General features: G+C 42.2%; 2 protein-coding genes and 1 long non-coding RNA gene across 5 annotated transcripts in view; 2 read left to right on the top strand and 1 right to left on the bottom strand.

Moving 5' to 3' along the window:
• tut4 (terminal uridylyl transferase 4) overlaps positions 1-2,697 on the bottom strand; it is a 79,764-nt gene extending 77,067 nt beyond the window's left edge. For all 3 annotated transcript variants that reach the window (XM_033028619.1, XM_033028621.1, XM_033028618.1), the window contains exon 1: positions 2,571-2,697. The gene's annotated coding sequence lies outside the window, so the exon portion shown is untranslated. The remainder of the gene's footprint in view (positions 1-2,570) is intronic.
• Positions 1-6,493, top strand: part of LOC116977824 — a 10,078-nt gene extending 3,585 nt beyond the window's left edge. The window contains exons 2-3 of the long non-coding RNA XR_004413312.1: positions 5,434-5,676; positions 6,049-6,493. This is a non-coding gene — a long non-coding RNA (uncharacterized LOC116977824). The remainder of the gene's footprint in view (positions 1-5,433; positions 5,677-6,048) is intronic.
• A 2,186-nt stretch (positions 6,494-8,679) lies between these two features.
• The window catches only part of gpx7 (glutathione peroxidase 7), a 28,136-nt gene continuing 13,680 nt past the window's right edge, over positions 8,680-23,135 (top strand). The window contains exon 1 of the mRNA XM_033028623.1: positions 8,680-8,941. Coding sequence (XP_032884514.1) covers positions 8,732-8,941 — 210 coding nt within the window. The 5' untranslated portion in view covers positions 8,680-8,731. The remainder of the gene's footprint in view (positions 8,942-23,135) is intronic.

Genomic DNA, 23,135 nt, shown 5'->3' on the forward strand with positions numbered 1-23,135 from the left:
AGGCCCATGGATCTGTATGCCTTGGCAAAAGCATTCAGGATGCCCTGGAGGTTTTCTGCAGTGTGCTGCAATGGCGCAGTAGTCCGCGTACTGAAGCTCCATGATGGCGGTGTTACTGACTTTGCTCTTGGCCTTCAACCTATTAAGATTGAAGAGTCCACCATCAATTCTGTAGAGGATTGGGATCGCCTGTGGCAGCTCTTCACCAATGAGGTGAAGTATGGCAGCAATGAAGACAACAAACAGCATCCCTGTTTGACCCCCGTTTCCACAGTGACTCGGACTCAGAGCCTTAGTTGCTGAGCACTGTGACCGACATTCTCGTTGCCATAATACTGCATCGCCATATATATTGAAATTGACACCACGTGAACAAAAGTTATGGAAGTGAAAATGGACACATGAAGATGGAAATTTTGTTTGGAAATTTATCAACAATTTAAAGTTGACATCAAAGATAGTTGATGTTGAAAATATTTCTGAGAGAATTATGGAATTCATGAATTTTATGGGAAATTATAAAATATTATATGATGGAAGGAGGTTAAGAACATTGCAAGAATCTGAAGCAATGGAATTAGTTTTGGATTGTCAACGTAAAGTTGGAAATTACACTGAGGGTCAAGAGGCTCCATTCTGGGCTAATAATATGTTTCAATTCAAAAAATGGAATAAGCCAATATTTGGAACATAATTATATTGTATTGCTCAGCTGATCCATTTTGCAAAGATTCATCTTTGCAATCAGCTTTCAGAAATTCAAGTTGCCTTAACTCAAGTGTTCTCAATTTCAGAAAACATTCAAAGAATGAATAGTGTTTAAACATGCAGCAAAGCAAATAAAAACCCCCAATAATTTTAAAAGTTGGTTGTATTTTCTGATTCCTAGGTTGTTTCTATAATATTACACAATATCATGTCAGTTCAATCCCTACACAATTTTTTTTAAATTTGGTATTTCCAATGTGCCAGAGCTGTATTGCATGTACACACATGCCAATAAATAAAACAATAATAAAAAACACATAAATACAATTTTTACTCTGTTTTGACACATAATGATTTGCCTTGCCTTCTCTTCTGTGCATCATTGTTTTTCAAGCACATAGAAGCAACAAACCTTCAAATAATTCCATAGAAAATATTCAACATGCATAACATTACTTTCTTTCTTGGCTGAGCACCGATTCCAGAAGGAGCAAAGATCAGGAGTGTAAGTAAACAAACCAAAATTACAATATTGATTACAGTAGTGGAAAGTTGGCACATTATTACAGCTGGTGACAGAATAAAAAGCAACAGACTAACATTTTGCTCACATGAAAAGGGAGTGAGGGAGGGAGAGAATGGATTGGGAAAAATGACTTTCCATAATAAGTGTAGAATAGAATATTTAAATGCAATTTATACCGTGGCAAATTTTGGGCAGCAAATTGCAACTAAACACCATTTTTGTAAAATATACAAAATAAAGTATTAACCAAAGACAAAGGAGTATTTATAAATTACCTTCTAATGATGAACTGTCAAGTAACGGGCCTCAATTTATTTTTGGTTATTATTATGGAAAAAAATAATCTCCCCCCTCCCCAAGCACAGCTAAAACTACCAACGGGAACTACCAGCGGGAAATGCCAAATATGCAGAATTTATATCATCAGTTCACCTAACAAAGTCAATCACTTTCTATGCGCTTGCATTGTATACTATGCATGTACATTATTTGTATGAGTGTACCATTACCAATGACATGAGGATGTTGTAAAATGTTAGAAGAGCAAAAACACTGACAGAAATATGGGGGTGGGGGCTGAAGAATGTTATTCCCAATTTAAATTCTATTGTAACCGCAATTCCGGTGAAACAAAAGTTGATTACGGAGAGAAATTGTTCCTAACAAGCAAAAATACCCAATTGTATATACTAACAAGAAAAAAGTACCCAAACTAAAGCCGAATGAAAACTCGTCCCACCCAAAAATACTCATTTTTATTGACGATCCGTCACGAATAAGTGCATTCATTTTTTTTTACACACACATGTTCGTTTGATTTATCTAATTTGAATATTGTTTCATATCCTCCTTTTAAATAACGTCTGACTGAAATACATCCAGTGCAAATGATTAGGTCAACGACAGATGTGGGGATACACAAAACAAAAATCGATCGCGCTTGAGGCAACATGTGCCCAAAAATAAACACAATCCACCTCCCACCCATGTAAACAGAGCAGCTGAACGTTGGTAATATTGTTTACTGTGTTAATCATAGTCAACGGGCTGAATTATAACTTCGGGCCCGTTAACACTTCTGGCTCTCTGCGTTATACGCAAATCAGGGAAACCGATGCCTGGGTCAAACTCCCACGATTTCTTCGGGGACTCTAGCTAAAACGCGATCAAATAACGTGCGTGGCCGGTACCCTCCCTCCAACCAGTGCTTTAAACCTGTCACTGGCCTAAGGAAATGACCGACAGAAAAATCCCGTCCGGGAACAACACTCGGGCCTCCCTGGTAATCATCCGCTTACAGATGTTTTAACTACATCTCCAAGCCTCGGGTTCTTACCGGCACGATCGGCCAGTGCTCCACTGCGCGTCCCACCATCTATTGACGAGGCTGAAAGCTCCCAACCACCAGCAGGCCGTACACAAAACAAACCCGCAGCGCGCATGCGTACCGACGCCTTCCGGTGGCGTCACAGATGCCGACACGATCTCGCGGCGAACTACAAGTCCCGAGAGCCTTCACGCGTGTCGGGTGCCTGAGAGCCGTTACCTCGGCAGCGTGGAGAATGGTGGCTGGGATCACAACAGCTGTCCTCAAACTTAAGGACACCGAGAATCCATGTTATCCAACAGTTTGGAGAATGGCTGCAGGGTTGGCAACTGAGCTGTCCTCGGCGGGCACACGGAATACATGTCATCCAGCAGTGCGGCGAGTGGTTGCAGGGGTGACAACTGAGCTGTCCTCAGGACACCCGGAATTCATGTCATCCAAGAGTGTGGATAATGGCTGCTGGGATGACAACTGAGCTACCATCAAAGAACACCCGTAATTCATGTCATCCAACCGTATGGAGAATGGCTGCTGGGATGACAACTGAATTGTCGGCACTCGGAATTACATGTAAAGTGTCTGTTGGGATGGGAAAAGTTCAAGTTCGCGTTTATTGTCACTTAACCAATTAAGGTACAGTGAAATTTGAGTTCACTACTTCCAAATATTATTCGACTGAGCTTTCACATTGATTAGTTTTACATAATGTGAACGATTGCACTTTCGTCAGGCTGTATTTCCTTCTATTATGGAATTTGCCCCCAGCAGGTGTAGGTTGAAAAAAAAAAAACGTCCTTTGCCGTCCAACTTTCCACGCAAAAAAGGGCACAACTTACTGGAGTAACTCGGCAGATCAGACAACATCTCTGGAAAACATGGTTGGGTGACGTTTCGAAATGGGACCCTTCTTCAGACTTATTGGGGGGGGGGGGACTGGGAAGGAGGAGCAGGACAGAGGGTGGCAGGTGATGTGTGAACACAAGCGAGGAGGTGTTCAAAAGGGAACTGCAGATGCTGGAATATCGAAGGCACACAAAATTGCTGGGGAAACTCAGCGGGTGCAGCAGCATCTATGGAGCGAAGGAAATAGGCGACGTTTCGGGCCGAAACCCTTCGTCAGACCGGCCCGAAACGTCGCCTATTTCCTTCGCTCCATAGATGCTGCTGCACCCGCTGAGTTTCCCCAGCAATTTTGTGTACAAGCGAGGAGGTGTTTTGATAGGCAGATAGTTGGAACCAAAGATCTTAGAGCAGAGCTAAGATCTTTGGTTGGAACAAAGACAAAATGCTGGAGTAACTCAGCAGGTCAGGCAGCATCTCTGGCGAGAAGCTTGGAACAAAGGACAGAGATTGAAATAGAAGGCGTTGAGACAAAAGGATTGAAGAGTTGTGAATTGTGAAGGAGTGGGAGGAGTTCAGGTGGGGTATGGGGGTGGAGGGGGAGGGGAGATTGTTGGAGGTTACCTAAAATTGGAGAATTCAACGTTCATACATCAACAATTCCTTTTTTCTGTTTTCCTCACACATAGTTAATGGAAGAAGTAACATATGTTCAATGTACTTATTTGTAAAATAACATTAAGTTGAAGCTTCAATGATAGGAAGAGATTAACCTGTTCTGGCCTAAACTGGTTTAAATTTCTGCATCTGGTCAATTGTCCAAGAATGAACGCTTCCACTTTTGGAAATATTCGGGTCTACGATGCAGGATTGGCGAGGCCACGACATATATGCGGAAAATAGAGAAAATTTGAAAACAGTGAGGGGATCAAAGATGTTTTGTTAATTCCTGTAGTGATGGCATTTCCTGCATTTGCCCAGACCTAGGAAATTTGGTCAAATTTGCCACTGATTTCCTTCATTCTCTCTTCTTCTCTGGCCTTTGACTCAATGTTGGAATCTGATCACAACCACTGATCCTATCTCTTTCTGGATGCTGGCTGTAGGGAATAATTATGTTAGTCCCATTTTTAACTCACCCCATCATTTATTTTGTTACTTTGCCATCTTTTTTTTATCAATTAAACTTTCTTCCATTCCATCCGACACACTCTCCCTTTTGCACGTTCCTCCTTTCCATTATTTTATTAGCTCTTCACTATTGAAGTGTATTGCACCTGTAACCATTTTTTGGCCTGCTGAGTTCCATCAGCACTTTTTTTTTGCTCAAGATTCCAGCATCTGCAATCACTTGTAAATGCACCTCTAACCTTATCAGTCTTGCTGGAAGTCTTTGGAAATTGTCGAGCAGCAGTGGGGAAATAAAATCAGTGTTTCAGGTCAAAGTATCCGTGTGCGTCTTGTCCTCAACTCCGCAGTAACAACATATTAACAACTTGTTGAAAACGTGTCAAAGCAGTTCCTAGGCAGAAAAGGGATTCTAAAACAATTACATTTTAAATTGGAATCCTTGTTAATCAACAAGGATGGGAGCAACGATTGAAGGAATTTGGTTAGGAATAAAATTAAAGTAACAGACTTTTAGGCCAAAATGCAGAAACAAAGAACTGCAGATGCTGGTAATTATACCAAAGACACAAAGTGCTACAGTAAATCAGCAGGACAGGCAGCATTTCCGGAGAAAAATTATAGGTGACAATTCGGTTTGGCTCCCTTCAAACCCTACCCAAAACGTCACTATCGTTTTTTTCCAGGGATGCTGCCTGACCTGCTGAGTTACTCCAGCACTTTGTGCCACACTTAAAGGCCACTGGGTTTTATAGAAAGAAATTAAGGGATGCTGTCGAGAAGAGTTTGCTTGTATTAGAAATAATCAGTTCCACCAAAGGTCGTCCATATGTCAACTTTTTTTCTCTCCACTGGCATGGCATACAGTAGCTGTGTTTCTTTGTTCCCTCAATAACCCATCAAGCTTCATCCAAGGCTCATCCCCACAGCATCAAATTCCCTTTTTTATCTATTGTTCCACCATCCATTCTGCATTTTAAAACTGGCTTTGCTTTCGCTCTCCCCCTCAGTATTGACAAAGAGTCTTTGGTCTGAAATATGAACTATGTTTCTCTTTCCACAGAGGCTACTTGATTGGATTTTCTGTTTTTATTTGTTCAAGAGATATTTTAAACATTTGTAACTGAAAGTGGGAATGGCTATGGGAGTTGCCTCAAAAAGGCTGGCAGTATCATCAAAGACCCACACCATCCTGGCCACACACTCATCTCCCTGCTACCTTCAGGTAGAAGGTACAGGAGCCTGAAGACTGCAACAACCAGGTTCAGGAATAGCTACTTCCCCTCAGCCATCAGGCTATTAAACCTAGCTCGGACAAAACTCTGATTATTAGCAACCACTTTCTGTTATTTGCACTACCAGTTTATTTATTCATGTGTGTATATATTTATATCATGGTATATGGACACATTTATCTGTTTTGTAGTAAATGCCTACTATTTTTCTGTGTGCTTAAGCAAAGCAAGAATTTCATTGTCCTATACAGGGACACATGACAATAAACTCACTTGAACTTGAGTTTCAGCAACAGCTGGTCTGATATGGTCTGGCCTGGGATTGATATGGAAATGAGCATTGTTACAGAAGTAGAAATACATAATCTCGGAGATGTGTTTGGAAGCTCAAAAGATTAATTAATTTTCTGGTTGGCAAGAAGAATGGAGGCAGTGGCAAGAGTCTGTCTGCAGAAGTGACCCAAGATGGTGTTTTAATTCTAATTGTGTTTAACTGGGAAGTCGCAGTGTCCCTGTGGGTTTCTGCATTTTTCTCAGCTCAAATGTCACACTGCTTTGCATCATCCACAACTTGCGATTTAGTGGAGGGGTGGAGCCAAGAATCATCAGCAATGTTTAGAAGATGGTGTAGTACAAGTGGGCCATTCAGCCCCTCATGCCTATCCTACCATTTTACGATAGTTTATCATTTATCTCCGTACCTCTTTCCTACACTAAGAGATGCAACACCTGTCCCTTTACCTCCCCCCTCGACTCCATCCAAGGACCCCAGCAGTCTTTCCAGGTGAGGCAGAGGTTCACTTGCATCCCCTCCAACCTCATCTACTGTATCCACTGTTCCAGGTGTCAACTTCTGTACATCGGCGAGACCAAGTGCAGGCTCAGTCCGCCTTTACCTACCTGATCTCCCGGTTGCTCAGCACTTCAACTCCCCCTTCCCTTCCCAATTTGACCTTTCTGTCCTAGGTTCTCCTCCATTGTCAGAGTGATGGAGGAACAGCACCTCATATTTCGCATGGGTAGCTTATGCCCCAGCAGTATGAACATTGACATCTCTAACTTCAAATATCCCTTGCTTTCACTCTCTCTCTATCCCCTCCCCCTTCCCAGTTCTCCCACCAGTCTCTGACTACATTCTATCTTTGTCACGCCCACTCCCCTGACATCAGTCTGAAGAAGGGTCTCGACCCGAAACGTCACCCATCCCTTCTCGCCAAAGATGCTGCCTGTCCCGCTGAGTTACTCCAGCATTTTGTGTCTAGCTGATTGTTGACTTCAGGAGGGTAAAGCCAGGAATCCATGAATTCCAGCTCTCAATCGACAATAGGTGCAGGAGTAGGCCATTCGGCCCTTTGGGCCAGCACCGCCATTCACTGTGATCATGGCTGATCATCCACAATTAGTACCCCGTTCCTGCCTTCTCCCCATATTCCCTGACTCCGCTATCTTTAAGAGCTCCATCTCGGACACTTTCTCCTATTCACCCCAGGACTATGACCCCCATAGATGAGCACCAGGTAATCATTTTGCAGACTATTTCCAACTCCAACTTTTTATGTCTATCTTCTGCTTAAACTAGCATCTGCAGTTCCTTGTGTAGGTAGGAACTGCAGATGCTGATTTCAACTGAAGATAGACAGAGGGTTACGACCCGCCACCCATTCCTTCTCTCCAGAGATGCTGCCTGTCCCGCTGAGTTACTCCAGCTTTTTGCGTCTGCAGTTCCTTCCTACACAATATATTAACCTCTCTTCATCAACAGGATAGCAATGGGGAGAACCAAGAAGGCTCTGCTGTCTACTTGTGCCAGAATTCAGGATATCTGCTCTGGACTAGAGAGAACTTGCAGAGGTGGAAGAAAGGGGTTACTTCGATACATTGTGAATCTAGGAATTGCTAAGAATACACAATACTTAATATTTGGCTTAATTCCATGCAGGCAGTTATGTTTCACTTTGAGTCTCCTCTTTATCTTCCTTCCAAAGTCTTATCTAAGGTAGGTAGTCTTAGTCCAGGAGTAACTCAGGAGTAATGCTAGAGTAACTCAGCGGGGCAGGCAGCATCTCTGGAGAGAAGGAATGGGTGACGTTTCGGGTCGAGACCCTTCTTCAGACTGAGGACTGCCTGTTTCCATGCTGTATGTTCTACAACTCGTTGACACCAACCCACTTTCTCTCCAAAGTATACATAAGAAAATCCAGCTTCCCCTTGCCTGAATCTCTACTTTTCACCTCAACGATTCAGTTGCAGTAAGTTTCACGTCTTCTGAGTGAAGACTTTTTTAATGAATTTCCCAACATATATATTGATGATCATCATATATTGGTGGCCATGTTTTCTCACTTTTTTTTTTTAAACAGAGTCCTTTTAATTACACCACCTTGCCAAGAGAATGCCTGATTGCCTACGTTTGTTCCTAACAGACCATAGTTGGTTTTGTAAACCTATATCTGCAGTTCCTTGTTTCTACCTTCTGGACCTTGTTCGTACCCACTTTTAAACTACTTGCACCTACGAGTTTCAAAAACACATGATAAAGTCTTTAGTTTTAAAGTGAGGAATGTGTCTTTTCTCTCATAATTTGTGTTGAGCTATTGGAAACAAACACTACAAGCTTGTCTTCTACTTCCATTCTGGAATTTTCTTTCGCACAGTCAGTGCACTTATCTTTTTATAATTCTTTATGTCCACAATTCTACGGTACTCGGGCTTTAAGACTGGCAAAATACATTTGTTTCGATCCGAGAAAAGACTGTTTTCCTGTCCTTGATTGTGTTTTCAGAAAATGGGAAAGAGAGAAATAAAACAAAATTATTTTGAATAATTGGGGAACAATACGTATCAATTACATCTGTGCTACATTCTGTGCTTCTTACGACGGTTTTGCAGCATTTTCTACGTTGATTGGGGGCAGTTGCGGTTGTGTTACGGCTCTGAAAGCGATCTATTCTCGGCCCATTAACAGTGATGCAGGAACCTGCACCGAAACAACCAAATATTGCTCCTGTCTTGCCCAAATTAAGTTTCCTTTTATTGGTCGCAACAATGTTTCTCGCGTCAGCTATGGTGATTTTCCTTTTCATTCTCCCTTCCGAACAAAAGAACAAAGATTTTTACACATTTCAAGGAGTAAACATCAGAGGCAAGTTAATTTCACTGGAGAAGTACAGAGGGTCGGTAAGTACGGCAACATCACGCTGCAGTTAACTTGGCACTTTAACGTGCTGTGTGTGCATCATTACCAGATTACGAAGGTTATACACTACCAACAAATGTGAACTTCGAAAATAGATGCCGCACCTTTTAAAAAAATCAGTTGCTTGTCGCATATTTATATCGTAAATTGGGGAATCCTGAGGGGCCCCTTCGAGGACTCCGATTGTATACGTGGCATCGTCAATTTAAAAAAAAATCTTCCTGAGTACATGTACTTACTACCAGGACTGTTATAACGTTCCGAAAAGCAACCTGCTTTAGCATTTTACAATTTCTTATTTAAGTTAACTAATATATCCAGGCAATCGGTGCGTTTAATACTGATCGGCCATCAACATTCAATCACAAAGTAACAGTTTAGCGAAGACATTTGGGGTCATTCAGCCGGTAACTAATTCAATAAAAGGATTGATCAATTCGTCCCATTCTGTTCCAGAATAAACACCCCTATGGATCACATTTTACCTTTTGAAGTTTATAACTGATATTTCTATTGTCAGGCCATGTATTCCAGGAATTTCATCAAATATCGCAAAATTAATCCGGTTATTTTGCTGATGACCTTAAATTAAAAATTTTAAATAACTTTCTGGTGCTAGAAGCAATTTCTGCTTGCTTCCTCCATTTCTTATAATTTTTTCTGCTTTAGAGGGATTGATTCTGATTTTTCCAGATTCTCCACATTATTGATATCGTTAATCCTGGTACAATTATCTTTATCTTCTATACATTCTCATAGATTATCAACTTTCCAAAAGCACGATGTCTTGAACCAAATGAAATAGTCCAGCTACATTGTTACCAATGATTTTAACATTCTTATTATATTATTTTTCATTTTTGCACTGTGCTAATAATGCCAAGAAACCCTTATACCTGTACTTTATGATATGCCCCACTGTTTTCTCTATTCCTGCACGTCTTTAAATTCATATCAATTAGTTAATGATGCTTCTTTCCATGAATATCTAATTATTTCATATTTCTTTATGCTAAATTTCAAACAGCATAAATCTGCCCAAATCATGAATCTGGTTATGTGTTCCTGAAATCTATTACTATCATTTCAATTAATACTTTTCTAATCTAATTGTTCTCTGCATACTTTGAAATTATATGTTACATGTTCAAGTCCAGGAAGAGCCATTGGCATCATACATGGTATGTATTCCTACAAAACCTGGCAACTCTTGTGTACTATCTCAGTGTAATATTCCTGTACACTTGTGCTGAACCAAAGATATACTAATGTATAGTAATCAGGGCTCTCACTTAACTTTTTTTCCCTGTTGCCAGCCGGGCAACCTTGGAAGCATTTTAGGTTGCCAAATGACAGTTTAGGTGGTCATTTAAGACGGCTTGCATGACGCGTGCGATAATGTGCTCGGACGAATTGTGTAGTTACCAGTCGGAAATATGCTCAATGAAGCATTCACATATTATTTCTGGTTCAAATAAAGTCACAAACTAAACATATTCACCAATCAAGACATGATATATACCACAATGACATGCAGCAAAATTATAATACAGTATCTCAACTCTTTTTCCACATTGCAATGAATGCAATTTCTATTATTTCTTTCCACTTCCAAACAAAAAGGTGGTTGGATTATTCAGCGTATGATCAACCTGTGTCTCCCCCTCTCCCCCTCCCACCCACCCCCTCCCCCCCTTCATGTCGATATCTTATGCATTACAACCACCTTTGAGAACTTTAGCTATGTTTTGTATTTCTTCAAGATCTTTCCTTGTATATCTTTACCTACATCGCCAGAAATTTTACGGATATCGTCAGTTACTTTTTTGAAAACCTGCAAGTTATTCACTAATGTTTCACCACATTTCTCAAGGGAATTATAGCTTGTGGGAAGTTTGCAAAACTGGAAGCAATAAACAAAAGATCGCGGTGGAGAGACTTTTTCTGCATGATTTCACTGACGATCCTGACTGCAGCAGATTCTTCTTCTTCAAAACAGTTGACAATTTATTTTACCTTTTCAAAATTTGCAGTATAGTAGAGAGCAGCAGAGAGCCATGTACCCCACCCAGTCAAAATGGGCTGTGGAGGTAGCGGATCCTCAGGTGCCATTTCCTTGAACAACTGCACACGTAACGGTGCTTTGAGGAAGATTTTCTTGACATTGGAAACTAGGCGATTGACATTTGGAAACAAGCTGCGTATGTGCTTGACAATTCTATGAAGTCATTGAGCTAAGCATGTCAAATGCAACATTTTGGGGAATAAAACTTTAAGAGCACGAGCAGCTTTTTTCATGTACGTAGCTGCATCATTCACAAACAGAAGAACATTCTCGTGTTTTATACCTTCTGGCCAAAGTACAGCAAGTGAAGATGTAAACTAAGCAATAGTTGAGCTGCTTGACTTCTTCAATACTTCCGATGTCAACAAATACTCCTTTGATGGTTGACCTGCTTCCAGTGTACCAATGACCACATTGGCAACATATCTCCCCACAGCATCAGTTGTCTCGTCTATTGAGATCCATATTTTGTTGGATGCAACTTCATCTCTAATTTTCTGCACAACAATGTTGAAGTTGCTGTCAACATCATTTTTCCATAATGATGACTTGCTTGGTATATGTTCCTCTGTGTATTTCTCTAAAAACCCTCTGAGAGATTTGTTTTCCAATTTCCACAGTGGAATTCCAGCATCAATGAATGCCTTGCACAGATCACTCAAACTCAGATTTGCGACTGGAGCCAGCAGTAAATGTAGTGAGGAGACAAGCTTGGGTATTTCGCTTGGGTAGTCTACACCCCAGCAGTATTAACATTGACTTCTCTAATTTTAGTTAGCCCTTGTCTTCTCCCTCCCCCCCTTCCCAGCTCTCCTTCTAGTCCTACTGACTCTGTCTCTTCCGTTCTTCCCTCCCCCCCATCAGTCTGAAGAAGGGTCTCGACCTGAAACGTTGCCTTCTACCTACATGGTAAATGGTAGGGAATTGAAGAATGCAGGTGAACAGAGGGATCTGGGAATAACTGTGCACAGTTCCCTGAAAGTGGAATCTCATGTAGATAGGGTGGTAAAGAAAGCTTTTGGTGTGCTGGCCTTTATAAATCAGAGCATTGAGTATAGAAGTTGGGATGTAATGTTAAAATTGTACAAGGCATTGGTGAGGCCAATTAACCATATAACCATATAACAATTACAGCACGGAAACAGGCCATCTCGGCCCTACAAGTCCGTGCCGAACAACTTTTTTCCCTTAGTCCCACCTGCCTGCACTCGTACCATAACCCTCCATTCCCTTCTCATCCATATGCCTATCCAATTTATTTTTAAATGATACCAACGAACCTGCCACCACCACTTCCACTGGAAGCTCATTCCACACCACTACCACTCTCTGAGTAAAGAAGTTCCCCCTCATGTTACCCCTAAACTTCTGTCCCTTAATTCTGAAGTCATGTCCTCTTGTTTGAATCTTCCCTATTCTCAAAGGGAAAAGCTTGATCACATCAACTCTGTCTATCCCTCTCATCATTTTAAAAACCTCTATCAAGTCCCCCCTTAACCTTCTGTGCTCCAGAGAATAAAGACCTAACTTATTCAACCTATCTCTGTAACTTAGTTGTTGAAACCCAGGCAACATTCTAGTAAATCTCCTCTGTACTCTCTCTATTTTGTTGACATCCTTCCTATAATTGGGCGACCAAAATTGTACACCATACTCCAGATTTGGTCTCACCAATGCCTTGTACAATTTTAACATTACATCCCAGCTTCTATATTCAATGCTCTGATTTATAAAGGCTAGCATTCCAAAAGCTTTCTTTACCACCCTATCTATATGAGATTCCACCTTCAAGGTTATTCCCAGATCCCTCTGTTCAACTGTATTCTTCAATTCCCTACCATTTATCATGTACGTCCTATTTTGATTTGTCCTGCCAAGGTGTAACACCTCACATTGATCAGCATTAAACTCCATCTGCCATCTTTCAGCCCATTTTTCCAAATGGCCTAAATCACTCTGTAGACTTTGGAAATCCTCTTCATTATCCACAACACCCCCTATCTTGGTATCATCTGCATACTTACTAATCCAATTTACCACCCCTTCATCCAGATCATTGATGTACATGACAAACAACAAAGGACCCAACACAGATCCCTGAGGCACCCCACTAGTCACCTGCCTCCAACCCGACAAACAGCCATCCACCATTACCCTCTGGCTTCTCCCATTCAGCCACTGCTGAATCCATCTTGCTATTCCTGCATTTATACCCAACAGTTTAACCTTCTTAACCAACCTTCCATGAGGAACCTTGTCAAAGGCCTTACTAAAGTCCATATAGACAACATCCACTGCTTTACCCTCATCAATTTCCCTAGTAACCTCTTCAAAAAATTCAAGAAGATTAGTCAAACATGACTTTCCAGGCACAAATCCATGTTGACTGTTCCTAATCAGACCCTGTTTATCCAGATGCTTATATATATTATCTCTAAGTATCTTTTCCATTAATTTGCCCACCACTGAAGTCAAACTAACAGGTCTATAATTGCTAGGTTTACTCTTAGAACCCTTTTTAAACAATGGAACAACATGCGCAGTACGCCAATCCTCGGGGACTATTCCCGTTTCTAATGACATTTGAAATATTTCTGTCATAGCCCCGGCTATTTCTACACTAACTTCCCTCAATGTCCTAGGGAATATCCTGTCAGGTCCTGGAGACTTATCCACTTTTATATTTTTCAAAAGTGTCAGTACTTCTTTTACTTTGAAACTCATAGTATCCATAACTACTCTACTCGTTTCCCTTACCTCACATAATTCAATATCCTTCTCCTTGGTGAATACCGAAGAAAAGAAATTGTTCAATATCTCCCCCATCTCTTTTGGCTCTGCAGATAGCTGCCCACTCTGTTTCTCCAATGGACCAATTTTATCCCTCGTTATCCTTTTGCTATTAATATAGCTGTAGAAACCCTTTGGATTTACTTTCACCTTACTTGCCAAAGCAACCTCATATCTTCTTTTAGCTTTTCTAATTTCTTTCTTAAGATTCTTTTTACATTCCTTATACTCCACAAGCACCTCATTTACTTCATGCTGCCTATAATTATTGTAGATCTCCCTCTTTTTCCAAACAAGATGTCCAATTTCCCTTGAAAACCAGGGCTCTTTCCAATTTTTACTGTTTCCTTTCAACCGAAAGGAACATAAAGATTCTGTACTCTTAAAATTTCCCCTTTAAATGTCCACCATTTCTCTTCTACATCTTTCCCATAAAACAAAATGTCCCAGTCCACTCCTTTTAAATCATCTCGCATCTCATCAAAGTTAGCCTTTCTCCAATCAAAAATCTCAACCCTTGGTCCAGTTCTGACCTTCTCCATAATTATATTGAAACTAATGGTATTGTGATCACTGGACCCGAAGTGCTCCCCAACGCATACCTCCGCCACCTGTCCCGTCTCATTTCCTAACAGGAGGTCCAGCACTGCCCCTCCTCTAGTAGGTACCTCTATGTATTGCTGCAAAAAACTATCCTGCACACATTTTACAAACTCCAAACCATCCAGCCCATTTACAGAATGTGTTTCCCAGTCTATGTGTGGAAAGTTGAAACCTCCCACAATCACTACCTTGTGCTTACTACTAATATCTGCTATCTCCTTACATATTTGCTCTTCCAATTCTCGTTCCCCATTTGGCAGTCTATAATACACCCCTATAAGTGTTGCTACACCTTTCCCACTTCTCAGTTCCACCCAAATAGCCTCCCTAGATGAGCCCTCCAATCTATCCTGCCAAAGCACTGCTGTAATATCTTCCCTGACTAGCAATGCAACACCTCCACCTCTTGCCCCAATTCTGGAGTATGGGGTACAATTTTGGTCGCCTAATTATAGGAAGGATGTCAACAAAATAGAGAGAGTACAGAGGAGATTTACTAGAATGTTGCCTGGGTTTCAGCAACTAAGTTACAGAGAAAGGTTGAACAAGTTAGGGCTTTATTCTTTGGAGCGCAGAAGGTTAAGGGGGGACTTGATAGAGGTCTTTAAAATGATGAGAGGGATAGACAGAGTTGACGTGGATAAGCTTTTCCCACTGAGAGTAGGGAAGATTCAAACAAGGGGACATGACTTGAGAATTAAGGGACAGAAGTTTAGGGGTAACATGAGGGGGAACTTCTTTACTCAGAGTGGTGGCTGTGTGGAATGAGCTTCCAGTGAAGGTGGTGGAGGCAGGTTCGTTTTTATCATTTAAAAATAAATTGGATAGTTATATGGACGGGAAAGGAATGGAGGGTTATGGTCTGAGCGCAGGTATATGGGACTAGGGGAGAATACGTGTTCGGCACGGACTAGAAGGGTCGAGATGGCCTGTTTCCGTGCTGTAATTGTTATATGGTTATCCATAGATACTGCCTCACCCGCTGAGTTTCTCCAGCATATTTTGTCTACCTTCGATTTTTCCAGCATTTGCAGTTCGTTCTTAAATAGATCTTGGAGAAGGCTGAACCAGCGGGCAGCGGCATGAATGAATGAACGACCGACAGGGGCGACCCGGTTTTGCCCCCGTGGTGGAAAATTTCTTGTAAGTTATACTATGTTAACACGTTAATAATGACATTAATATTAACGTGTTAACATAGAAAACATTGTAATCACGGTACTACTAGAAGAAATAGCACGACCTTTTAGCAGAATGGTAAAAAAAAAGACTGATTTAGGCACTCGATCATGAAAAGGGCATTATCCTGGTGAAATCATCAAAAAGGCACATGGCATTTATGGAAAAATCCTGGCTCTATTCATCATTCGCCCCTCTCCCCCAGCCCTCTGCGGCAATGACTGTCCCGTCTACCCGTCACCCCGGGTCCGTCTCCTCCGCCGCCACCGTTGTGGTAACTCACCCTCACGGCCTTCTCAAAGGAGATCTTCTCCACCAGCTCATCGAAACACGTGATGCCCACTGTGACGAACACCGACTCCACCCCCCCTCCACACCCGTGGCCCCATTGCGGCAGCAGCGAGCAGGTAAGACAGGGACGGGCGCAGGGACGGGCAGGGACACGTGTGCAAACATAACATTATTGCTGACAACCAACATGCATTTGGGAGGCATAGATCATGCGAGTCTCAGCTTATCCTGACGACATATGACCTGGCCAAGCACCTTGATAGTAACGTCATCACGGATTTAGTTGTGCTGGACTTTTCTAAAGCATTTGATGTCATCCCACACCAGAGACTGCTTCAGAAGCTTGACTTCTATGGTATTCGTTCCAACACGAAACGATGGATTTCCAGTTTCCTGACAAAACGTCTTCAGCATGTGTGTGTGAATGGAAAGAGCTCCAATTGGCATCCAGTGTTGAGTGGTACACCTCAGGGCACAGTACTTGACCCACACCTATTTTTGCTTTACATAAATGACATCCATGAAAAAGTCACAAGTACGACCAGACTTTTTGCTGATGATTGTTTGCTGTACCGTCCAATTAAGTCAGCTGATGATGAAGATGCTCTCCAAAAGGATCCTAATACTATGCTTGAGTGGTCACAACAATGGGGCATGCAATTCAACCCTTCCAAATGTGAAACTATGCGTGTCACCAGAAAGGAATCCAGGCGAAACATCTTACAATATACTTGGAGCCACCCTTGAAGAATCCAAACAAACCAAGTATCTTGGCATCAAATTGCAGAATGATCTGCGTTGGAATGGTCAGAATCATCATGCAATGGTGAAAGCAACAGGTGTCCTAAACTTTCTGAGGCGCAACTTTCATCATTGTTCAACTTCTGTCAAGGAGAAGCTATACTTCACCCTCGTTAGACCTCATTTGGACTACGCAGTTGCAGCATGGGACCCATACACAAATAAAAACATTTCTTCCATCGAACGAGTCCAAAGACAGGCAGCTTGCTTTGTTACTAACACCTATGAGAGAGAAGCGAGTGTTACCAAACTTCTGAATTCTCTGGGGTGGAACCCTCTCCAAGACAGACGTGAAGCTCACCGTTTGACCTGTTTTTACAAAATGTTAAATGGTCAGCTCGACATAGACTACAAGATCTACACCAAACCCAAACCAATTAGGAGCAGACGAGGGCATTCGATCCAATTAGTGATCCCAGCTACAAAGACAGATGTATACAGCAATTCGTTCTTCCCCCGCACAATTAAAGCATGGAATAATCTCCACCCAACTATAGTTACCCAACCAGATGCAACTAAATTTAAAGTAGCTCTTTCTTCCCAATAACCCTTTCTGGCTTAAGTCCTCCCTTCACCACCTCCAGTTTAAATTCCATTTGGAGTATTTTGGAGGACCAAGAAACCAAGAACCAAGCAGCGGGAGGTCGGACACGACGGAGACGAGCCGAGCAGCGGCTGAGCCGGAGTGGGAATAGGGAGGGAAAGTCAGGTTGCAGGGTGGCTGAGCAGTTTACACGGAGTTTGAGTAACACACACACTCATACTCACACTCACCACACACACACACGATGCAAACTGGCCCAATCATCAAGTCAATGGGATCGAAACCACAGCTAATAATGAATGACCTGTGGAGGAAAAAACTGCAGATGCTGCTTTTTATGGAGCGAGGGAGTGACTGAGGGTAGGGGAAAGGAGAGGGAGATGTGAGGGAGGGATTGGGGAGGGTAAGAGGAGATGGGAAAGGTCCTGGGGAGGTTAGTAGGGAGCATGGGGGGATTGAGGGAGAGGAAGGTATAGGGAGGGAAAGGGGGAAAGTGGGGGAGGTGAGGAGATTGGGGGAGGAGGGGGGATGTAGGGAGTGGGGAATAGAGGTAGAGGAGGGCAGTGGGGGAGGTCTGGAGGGATAGTGGGGTGGATAGGGGAGGTTAGGAGGGGGGTAGGAATTATGGAGGGAGTGACTTAGGGTAGGGGAAATGAGAGGGAGGGAGAGGTGAAGGAGGGATTGGGGAGGGGAGGAAGAGGGGAAAAAAGAGGGAGGGGGAAGAGAAGGGGAGGGAGTGCTGGGGGATGAGGGGAAATGAGCCGTGCCGGCACAGTTGGGGGCTATGCATGGGGGGACGGGTTGCATTGGGGGAACCGGTGAGTGGTGGAATATTGCATTTGGGGGGATGGGTTGCATTGGGGACCAGGCGTCCCACTTAGTCTAGTGGATAATAAGTGTCAAATGTTCTTTGTGCCATGAAAATATGCTAGGCAATAGCCGTCCGCAAGAATGACTAACTACCTACCTTTGATATTCAGTGATACTGCTACCAGCATGCTGGGACATTTCCAATCTATTTTGTTCCTTTATTAAGTTTAGTATACACTGCTTATATTTTATATTATATTTATATAGTTTATATTTAGGCTTGTTTCATGAAGATTTCTACTCCCACATTCCCAGTTTAAAGCTTTTATTCACCTCCCTGTTTATCCATTCTGAAAGAGCACTAGTACCACTATGGTTTGGGAAGAGTCTGTACCATCAGTCCAGCACCTACCGCTTCTAATACTAATACTAGTTCTTGAAATGAGTACCACTTTTCCACACTATCCTTTAGCAATATACTGTATTAAAGATTTCCCCATTGCAATGACAGGTCTAAGACTACACCATTTTATTACCTCCTGAGTCAATGAGAAATCCCTCTTTTCTCATTGAAATGATCCACAGTGGCCAGAAACCAGAAAAAAAAATGTTTTGGTTACCATCTCCGCAGGAGAGATCCTAAAAAAATTGTCCTGCTCAATTGGGAAAGTGAAGGTGGTTTGAATGAGGGGTTCTTGTCTCATTTCTATCATTTAGAAATGAGACAAGGATGGAAATCTTTAACTACATCAATTATTCTCACAGCTTTAAATGCAAAGAACCTTCACTTTCTGTTGTTACTATTCCGAACAGGCAGCTGTGATCATTTAACAAAAGGAACTTGTTTGCTTTGGTGGGAACAGAATATTATGAGGTCATGAAGATCAATAAATGCAAATTCTTTCAATGCAAGGTTCTTCTGCAGAGAACTGTTTAAATGTTATCTACAGTCCTGCCATTTAAATTAACTCCAAGCTGACTTCCCTTGTCCACTTTCAATCAACTGAAACCTCTGCTGCTCTTGTTTACGTTGCTGGATCTACTGGATGAAGAGGCAAAACTGCACCTCTTCTCGGAGGATGCCAGGTGACTGAAGAGTCAATAGAGGAGCACTTTGGGATCAGTAACAATAATTATATTCGTTTTTAAATAGTGATTAAAAAGATACGACTGGTCCACGTAATTGGTAAGGCCAATTTTGATAGTATTAGCCAGAAACTTTCAAAAGTTGATTGGAGGAGAGGGGAGGGGGGACTGTTTACAGATAATTAGATGACTGGCAAGTGTGAGGTTTATAAAAATGAGATTGCAATAGTTCGTGACCAGCAACTTCCTGTTAATGTGAAGGGCAATAAATAGGAACCCTGGGTCACTAGATGTTGATGCTGTGGTAAAGATAAATATGTCAGGTACAGGCAGTTGGGATAAAGTGAATCCATTGAGGAGTATAAGAGAGTTTCAGGTATACATTTAAGAGAGAAATCAAGAGTGCAACGTGGGGAGACGAGATGGCTCTTGCAGATAAGATTAAGGAGCATCAAAAAAGATTCTAAATGATAACCAGTGAGAGAAGGGCCCCTTGAAGATCAATGCGGTTGCCTTCTTTGTCTGGAGCCATATGAGGTGGGAGAAATCTTAAACAAATATTTCTTGTCTATATTTACTGTGGAAACAGACATAGATGCTAGGGAACATGGGGAAGTAAATAGTGGTGTCTTGAGGAGCCCACATTACAGGGAAGAGGTGCTGGAGGTTTGATAATGTATAAAGGTTAAATGTACCCAAGGATGTTGTGAGAAGTTGGGGAAGAAATTACAGGACCGTTGGCAAAGACATTTAATTTTATCAAAAGCTAGTTGGAAGGTGCTAGAAGACTGGATCATGGCTAATGTGCCTATAATTTAAGCCTTTTCATCTACAGCCTATATCCACCCATCTGCCAATCAAAATCCTCCTTCACCTGTACCCAACTTTCACTTGCCAGATTTTGTTTGGGTTTATTATTGTCACGTGTATCGAGTTACAGTGAAAAGCTTTGTTTTGTACGCTTTCCAAGCAGATCAGATAATACTATACATAAATACAGTTGTCAAAATCAAGTATAATAGATAGTGCAAAGGGAGAGAAACAAAGTCCTTCCCCCCCATCTCTTTTCCAGTTTTAACTTCCCCACTCCATTCAGCCCTACCCGAAATGTTCCCTGTCAATATCCTCCAGAGATGCTACCTGACCCACTGAGTTATTCCAGCACTTTGTGTTCTACGCACAGTTTGGATGGATGTGGGTCAGATGCAGGCAGGCGAGGTTAGCTCGGTTCGGCAGTTTGGTTGGCATGAACGAGATGAGCCAAAGTGACTGATCTGTGCTGTTTAGCTCAGTCCCTCATAAATTCCTGGTTAAACAATGTGTTGATTTTTAAATTCTCCTTGCTTTCAAATCTCCCCCCCCCCCCCCCAACCCCACCAACAATCATCTTGAGCAATGCAATCTTTGTGCATTTCTTCAACACTGAAACATACTACCAGTCTGGGTTCTTCCTCATCGAAGGATTTCCCACTCCTATGGCAGCCATGTCTTCGAAGGCCTTGGACCTAGTCTGGTATTCCTTCTTAAAGCTTCCTCTTTATTCCTCCCTTTTGAAAAAGTTACTTTTATAACTACTAAACCAGGTTCGCTTCTTAATAAACAGACACCACACAAACTGTTTGGTAGACCAGTTCAAAACTTTACTTAACATCGGCCGATGGAAGGGAGCGAGAATTCCAGCTAAGTGACCAATATAGACACTCGACTGTCCTCGGTCCCCTTCTCTGAACAACAGAATTACATTGCCTTAAATAGGGTTTTTTTGTCCCCTTAGCACATTTCACAGACATTAGTCATGGTCAGAGGTACAGGAAAAGGTTTCCACAGAATGCATCACATCAAAGGCCTTTTGTTTACATGCTACAAGATAACATTGGCCGTTTGGTTTACGACATTTTATCTTTCTACTTCCCTGGTTTACCTCTCGTCCTTCATAAACATTGGCCATTTGGATAATGCCATTTTATCTTCACAGAGATCACCCTAGCTCTTTCGCTGCTTCCTCTGTCATTTGGTCCCTCATAAACATTGGCCATTTGGTTTATGGCATCTTACTTCACAGATATGACTAGCTGTTTCTCTCTTCCTTTCTCGCCTCCTCCCCCATAACATTGGCCATTTGGTTTATGGCATCTTACTTCAAAGAGATCTCTCTAGCTTCTCCTCTCTGCTTGTCACTTGGGAGACAATGTTATAGGATTTATTATCTCACACACCCGCAACCTGAGGCAAGCCTAATTTGAGACTAAATATAAGCTGTAAGCTAGCCCAGAAGCCAATTTAATATCTTCTTATATTTTTAACTAAAATTTGGCTTCATCATTTTAACATCACGTCTTTAAACGTGTGGCTCTCTGACATTTTAATTATTATTGATTTTACAATGCACCTTTTGGACATTTTGGTATGTTGAAAATGCTATAAAAATATAAGTTTGTGTATTGAATATTTGTTCAGGTTATCTTGCATATACTTTTCACAAGAGGGCACTATTGATCAATTACACAGCCGCTCAATAGACATTTGAAGAGAATGATTTCGCACAGTTGAAGTATTGATCTCTGTCGACAGTGAATCTAGTGAAGTGATGTTTTGTTCACTCTACGATATTTAGCACGTTTTTTATTTCTGAATCTGCCGACTATGGTGTGGAAATCGGAGATAATCTAGTGGTCTGATGCCAATGGATCTGACATTATTTATGTTTGTACATAAAGGCATGTCACTATGTTCCTTGATAAACACAAAGCTGGAAAACTCAGCTGGACAGGCAGCATCTCTGGAGAGAAGGATTGGGTGACATTTCGGGTCGAGACACTTCTTCAGTCTAGTTAGGTATAAGGGAAACAAGAGATATAGACGGTGATGTGGAGAGATAAAGAACAATGAATGAAATATGCAAAAAAGTATCGATGATGAAGGAAACAGGCCATTGTAAGCTGTTTGTAGGGCGAAATTGAGAAGCTAGTGTGATTTGGGTGGGGAGGGATAGAGAGAGGGAATGCAGGGGCTATCTGAAGTGAAACAAAATCAATATTTATACCACTGGGCTGTAAGCTGCCCAAGCGAAATATGAGATGCTGTTCCTCCAATTTGCATTTAGCCTCACTCTGACAATGGAGGAGACCGAGGATAGAAAGATCTGTGTAGGAATGGGAAGGAGAATTAAAGTGTCTAACAACCAGGAGATCTGGTTGATTCACGCGGGCTGAGCGATAGTGTTCTGCAAACCGATCGCCCAATCTGCGTTTGGTCTGCGCGAAGTATAAATGTCCACATCTTGAACAACAGATATAGTAGATGCAGTTAGATGAGGTGCAAGTGAACCTCTGCCTAACCTGAAAGGATTGTCGGGGTCCCTGGAAAGAGTCGAGGGAGGAGGTATAGCGACAGGTGTTGCATCTTCTGCGGGTACCTGGGGAGGGAATGTTTTGGGTGGGAAGGGATGAGTTAATCAGGGAGTTGTGGAGGTAATGGTCTCTGCGGAAGGAATGGTCTCTGCGGAAGGCGGAAAGGGGTGGAGATGGGAAAATGTGGCTAGTGGTGGGATCCTGGTGGAGGTGGCGGAAATTTTGGAGGATTGTGTTGTATGTTACGGATGATGGGGTGGAAGGTAAGGACTAGGGGGACTTTGTCTCTTGTGACTAGGGGGAGGGGGAGCAAGGGCGGAGCTGTGGGGTACCAAGGAGACACGTGTGAGGGCCTCATCTATGATGGGAGAGGGAAACCCCTGTTCCCTAAAGAATGAGGACATCTCGGATGTTCTAGTGTGGAACACCTCATCTTAGGCGCAAATGTGTTTTGACGGAGGAATTGAGAGTAGGGGGACAGAGTCTTTCCAGGAAGCAGGGTGGGAAAAAGTGTAGTCGAGAGAGTTGTGGGAGTCAGTGGGTTTGTAACAGACATCAGTCAATAGTCTATTTCCTGTGATGGAGACTGTGAGATCAAGAAAGGGGAGGGAGGTGTCGGGGATGGTCCAAGTAATTTTGAGTGCAGGATGAAAGTT

This window comes from Amblyraja radiata, chromosome 10 (assembly GCF_010909765.2).
Source record: "Amblyraja radiata isolate CabotCenter1 chromosome 10, sAmbRad1.1.pri, whole genome shotgun sequence".
NCBI lineage: Eukaryota > Metazoa > Chordata > Chondrichthyes > Rajiformes > Rajidae > Amblyraja > Amblyraja radiata.